The sequence below is a fragment of the Cottoperca gobio genome, chromosome 13, assembly GCF_900634415.1.
Source record: "Cottoperca gobio chromosome 13, fCotGob3.1, whole genome shotgun sequence".
In the NCBI taxonomy this organism is placed as follows: Eukaryota; Metazoa; Chordata; class Actinopteri; order Perciformes; family Bovichtidae; genus Cottoperca; species Cottoperca gobio.
In genome coordinates this window covers 24,971,474-24,977,917 of record NC_041367.1, presented here as the reverse complement: position 1 = coordinate 24,977,917, position 6,444 = coordinate 24,971,474, and the positions used below count along the sequence as shown (strand labels likewise).

The following is a 6,444-nucleotide window of genomic DNA, read 5'->3' as shown; positions in this document are numbered from 1 at the left end:
CTCTGTAGTTACACTGATGACTTAAGTGCCAAACGTTTTTTAATTATGCTGCGTAACTGATTTATAATGTTGCAAGGGAATTAGGAGTCTTTCGTACAAAAGTACAATTACGTCCAACTGTCATGCTGTTGGGTTTCTTTATTGGCTAAATTACAAATGCACTGCATGCATAACTTAAAATCACATAGAAAAAACATAATAAATCTTTAATAAGGATCATGATTTAAACAGCATATTAAATAAACTTCAACAATTCTGTCGAAATATATTAAATAGATAATTAAAATGCCATTATCTCATTACCAGTTCTAATGATTAAGGAAAGGAGGAGTGTTTAGGGACGGCACACACAAACCCGTTTAATTAATATTTAGCTAAAATACTTCTCAGGTTAAAGTATTTGTGAGTTTTATGGCATCACTGACGGCTGGCTGGTATTAACTTTATAAAATAATGACTTCCCATGCTAATCTATGAGCAACCTCAGAATTCATCTTTCAACAGCATGTTAATAACATTTCTTAACCTACTGATGGAAATATTAATTTATTTGGTCTTTAATAACTATTTTATATATTATTGGATTATAACTATTGATGCATTAATGTGTGAAGGAGGAGCTTATTGTATTACTGCTGGGTAGCTTTATCTATAATAATACAATAGTTGATTTATATTATGTAATAATCAGAATATGCAAAGTAACTAAAGCGGTCAGGCGTAGTGGAAGTATAAAGTATAAAATGAAAATACTCAAAATTGTACTTTAAGCACTTGAGTAAATGTACACCACAGATATACTATATATATATATATATATAAATATATATATATATATATAAATATATAAAAAATATATTTAAAAAATATATATATAAATAAATATATATATATATATATATATATATATATATATATAAAAATATATTTAAAAAAATATATATATATATATAAATATAAATATATATATAAAAACATACCCTTTTCCCTAAATTCATACTGGCTCCCTCCAATGTCAAACAACCTCTGAATGCAGTAAGGAAGCAAATAATTTGTGTAGAACAACAATATGAATTTAATTCCCAGAAAGGTTACCATTGAGCCGGTAAAGCATAAATCAGTCTGTGAATAAACTCCGTGCAAATCCCGTGAGTGAGTCATGGCACATTCACTCAACGTTACCAGTGGCACCGTCTAAAAACAGCCTCGACAAGGCCTGTAATGGTGTGACAGTCTGGCAGGAGAGGATCACCGAGGGAGAGGGAGGAAGAGGGGGAGAGAGGGAGGAAGAGGGAGTCTTTTCCGCAAATCGATCCGTATAGCCTGCTGCTTGCAGGGGGAACACACCCCACCAAGCGAACAGCTGCCCTCCCACTCCACGACGCTGAAGTTAGCTTCTGTTCGGCAGTTAAGGGGAAAGTTAAGGGAAACTTACCTTGAGATTTCAAAGCTTTTTTTTTTATTCCACGTCTAGACCACATTGGACCGGGTCCAGACCCAAAACCAAAATACTTAACACGGATCATAACTGCACTAGATTATACCAAAGCAGCTAAAGACTCTTTACGACACTTTAAAAGCTTTATTCTGTATGAAAATGCAACAACATCCATCTGGTTCAGGGTTGACCGAGAGAATCTCACTGTAACAATCTGTGACTGATATTACAGTATGATTCATGATGAAAGGGAATTATCATCATTCTCATTGCAAAACATTAAAATAAATCAGTGTGATGTAGAGAACCAATTATGCTTAAGAATAATATTTAGATTAGTCAAATGTACATCCTAGTTTCTGAGTCCCAGTTGATGTTTATAAATGTGTTATCAGATATTCTCTTTAATCACCAGGCTGACAGAAGAAGATGAAGAAGAAGAAGATGAAGATGAAGATCTCCATGTTTGAGGCGGAAAACAGCATTTTCTGCCATTTTTGAAGAAAAAAATTATTAAAACTATTTAGATAATTTAGATGAAGTATGAACAGATGTTCTGTGGACTAACATACTAACCCTGAGAGAAGCTTACAAACACATTCAGTTAACAAACGACCATTTGTAGAAATGCAACACAAAAAAAGGAGATTTCACTTTTAAGCATTTGGACAAATGGAATAAAGCTTCCGCACAGTTGAAAGTGGGTTTTTATAACAGATGTACGGCTTTACCGAACACGTTTAACAAGCTTTCACAGCCGTACAAGGGCCATAAAACCGGAGGATCGGTCGGTTACATTTCCCTTAACGTTCCCCTTAACTACCGAATCGGAAGCTAACTTCAGCGTCACTCCCACTCACTGCTAACACACAGCCAGCAGCTAACCGTACAATTCAGCAAATGTTGATAAAGCTGACTAGCATTGGTAACAGAATCACGCAAACAACTGAACACTTGGTAGGTTATTGTGCGTCCAAAGACAGTGCCATGACACTGGGGGTGTTGCTAATAGTAGCTAACCGGGCCAATAGCTCAATGGTGCAGGGGAGGCAACTCCTGACAGCTCACGCTCCAGTAATCCGCCATTTTGTTGTGGCCCCTTCGCTAACGTTAGCCACTGTCCGTCAGTGTTTTCCTAAAAATCACACACACGTTATGACATTTACTCTTGTTTTAATGTTAGCTTCTGCCAGGTCAGTGCATAGGTAGATAGTTAACCGTAGCCACATTAGCTGTCCACGTTAGCCGCGGTTAGCTACCTAGCTAGCTTCACCGTTAACGAGAGCTAGCTCTGCGGCGAACATGTCCCGCTCCGAGCCGAGACTGAGAGTGTGTCTTACCGTCATATCGCTCTGCCTGCTCGGCCAGTTTTGCCTGGTAAACTAGGTCCTCTCGCTCTCCCATTGTGTGTCGAGGTGCAGGTAGCGTTAACAAACTAGTGAAAGTGACAAATATTTAGAGGGAAAATACGGAGGTGTGTGCCAGGTCTAACGGTAGTTCCTAGAAATCAACCGGGTCGATGAGTCGGTGTTCCGCCCCACCGGCAGCGATGTGTGCTGGGATGGAGTAAAGATGGCGACCAGCCTCATCCGAGCAGTGCACGCACATGAATCACAGCTCGGAAACCTCCCCCAGCCGTTTTTATTTCAGTAAGGATAGGACATTAATGGCAATCATTACGAGCTCTTTAAAAGAAACACACACTAAACACTCTTTTTCAGTTCGTAAATTATATTCACCTTCATATATTACATGAAACGTATATTGTTAAAATATTGTGTTTTTCACGTTATAACGAGACATTATCACGTTATTACCACATATGAACTTATCACGTGAAATGTTCCATGTTATGACGTGATGAGTTTGTTTGTCAGTATAACATGAAAATATCTTGTTATAACGTGAAATGTTTGTTATAACAAGACGTTTTATACGTTATAAGACGTTTTATACGTTATAACAAGACGTTTATTACGTTATAATAAGATGTTTTATACGTTATAACAAGACGTTTATTACGTTATAACAAGACGTTTATTACGTTATAACAAGATGTTTTATACGTTATAACAAGATGTTTATTACGTTATAACAAGATGTTTTATACGTTATAACAAGACGTTTTATACGTTATAACAAGACGTTTATTACGTTATAACAAGACATTTATTACGTTATAACAAGATGTTTTATACGTTATAACAAGACGTTTATTACGTTATAACAAGACGTTTATTACGTTATAACAAGATGTTTTATACGTTATAACAAGACGTTTTATACGTTATAACAAGATGTTGATTACGTTATAACAAGACGTTTTATACGTTATAACAAGACGTTTATTACGTTATAACAAGACGTTATAACAAGATGTTTTATACGTTATAACAAGATGTTTATTACGTTATAACAAGATGTTTTATACGTTATAACAAGATGTTTATTACGTTATAACAAGATGTTTCATACGTTATAAGACGTTTTATACGTTATAACAAGACGTTTTATACGTTATAACAAGACGTTTATTACGTTATAACAAGACGTTTATTACGTTATAACAAGATGTTTTATACGTTATAACAAGACGTTTATTACGTTATAACAAGACGTTTATTACGTTATAACAAGATGTTTTATACGTTATAACAAGACGTTTTATACGTTATAACAAGACGTTTATTACGTTATAACAAGACGTTTTATACGTTATAACAAGACGTTTATTACGTTATAACAAGACGTTTTATACGTTATAACAAGACGTTTATTACGTTATAACAAGACGTTTTATACGTTATAACAAGACGTTTATTACGTTATAACAAGATGTTTTATACGTTATAACAAGACGTTTATTACGTTATAACAAGATGTTTATTACGTTATAACAAGATGTTTTATACGTTATAACAAGATGTTTATTACGTTATAACAAGATGTTTTATACGTTATAAGACGTTTTATACGTTATAACAAGACGTTTTATACGTTATAACAAGACGTTTATTACGTTATAACAAGACGTTTATTACGTTATAACAAGATGTTTTATACGTTATAACAAGACGTTTATTACGTTATAACAAGACGTTTATTACGTTATAACAAGATGTTTTATACGTTATAACAAGATGTTTTATACGTTATAAGACGTTTTATACGTTATAACAAGACGTTTTATACGTTATAACAAGACGTTTATTACGTTATAACAAGACGTTTATTACGTTATAACAAGATGTTTTATACGTTATAACAAGACGTTTATTACGTTATAACAAGACGTTTATTACGTTATAACAAGATGTTTTATACGTTATAACAAGACGTTTTATACGTTATAACAAGACGTTTTATACGTTATAACAAGACGTTTATTACGTTATAACAAGACGTTTTATACGTTATAACAAGACGTTTATTACGTTATAACAAGACGTTTTATACGTTATAACAAGACGTTTATTACGTTATAACAAGACGTTTATTACGTTATAACAAGATGTTGATTACGTTATAACAAGACGTTTATTACGTTATAACGTTATAACAAGACGTTTATTACGTTATAACAAGATGTTTTATATGTTATAACAAGACGTTTATTACGTTATAACAAGATGTTTATTACGTTATAACAAGACGTTTTATACGTTATAACAAGACGTTTTATACGTTATAACAAGACGTTATAACAAGACGTTTTATACGTTATAACAAGACGTTTTATACGTTATAACAAGATGTTTTGTACGTTATAACAAGATGTTTTATACGTTATAACAAGACGTTTTATACGTTATAACATGACGTTTTGTACGTTATAACAAGATGTTTTTTACGTTATAACAAGACGTTTACACGTAAACACGTTGTACAAACATCTATAACAAGAAACCTTTCCTGTCATAACAGGAAATCTTATAGAGTTTGTATGCTGTTATAACATGAACACATCTTGTTATTACGTGAAATGTTTGTTAAAACAAGATGTTTTTTACTTTTTAAAATTGCTGAAACGAAAATTGTTATGACATATGTTATAACAATGTTACTTTGTGGTTATGTTATAACATGACATGTTTCATGTTATAACGTTAAACGTTTATTGCTTTAACAAGATGTTTTTCACGTTATAACCAGAAACTTATCTGGTGATAAGTTTGTAGGTCATAATAATGTCAAAATATATAATTACGTGAGAAGTTTGTTATAACAAGATATCTTCACAATATTACGACATACAAACTTTGTAAGTTTGTTGTTATAACAAGATGTTTTCATATTTTTCATGACACTCAAACTTATCGCGTTATAACACTATTCATGTTGTTATAAACGTTTCATGTTATAACGTAAACACTTGTTATAATGTGAAAACAGAGCAAAGATGACGTCTTCACTTCCTGTCAGAGTCTAAAATGTTCTAAATATACCGCACACATTAACGGATATCGATTTGAGTCAAACTGCATCTACTGTACGAACTATCCCTTTAAGCTTGCCTGACTCAGCATAATAAAAGTCAACACATTAATCCAATCATTTGTCATGAGTTTGACTTTATTTACTAGTATATTAACACATTACATGCTACAGAAAATAAAAAGGTCATTTCAATTGTCTTGAAAGAATATAGTGTTATAATAAAATGGCACATTTTGATATTAACACAATTTCCACTGGCATTTTGCAACCCCTTCTTTTTTAAGAAAGGAAATGAATGACTTCATGCAGGGCTACTCAAAACAATAAAAATACTTCTTGGTGGTTTCATTGGCAACGCAATTTATAAGATAATGATTTATGTAGCTAAGCACGGCCGTGTGCAGTTTGAGGGACAAAGAAGCTGAATTTGATCATAAATACAGATAGAAATGGACAAAAAGCTGGAACACAAATGTTACTTTCCATGGGCAGACTTTTCCAAGAAGTCTGCCAAATATTATTTAAATAGTAAATATTATTCCATTAGTTTGGGAGATGGCCAACTGGAA

General features: G+C 32.8%; 1 protein-coding gene across 1 annotated transcript in view; it reads right to left on the bottom strand.

Moving 5' to 3' along the window:
* The window catches only part of ywhae1 (tyrosine 3-monooxygenase/tryptophan 5-monooxygenase activation protein, epsilon polypeptide 1), a 12,727-nt gene extending 9,684 nt beyond the window's left edge, over positions 1–3,043 (bottom strand). Inside the window, exon 1 of the mRNA XM_029446110.1 lies at positions 2,779–3,043. Coding sequence (XP_029301970.1) covers positions 2,779–2,842 — 64 coding nt within the window. The 5' untranslated portion in view covers positions 2,843–3,043. The remainder of the gene's footprint in view (positions 1–2,778) is intronic.
* Between the last annotated feature and the right edge of the window lie 3,401 nt (positions 3,044–6,444).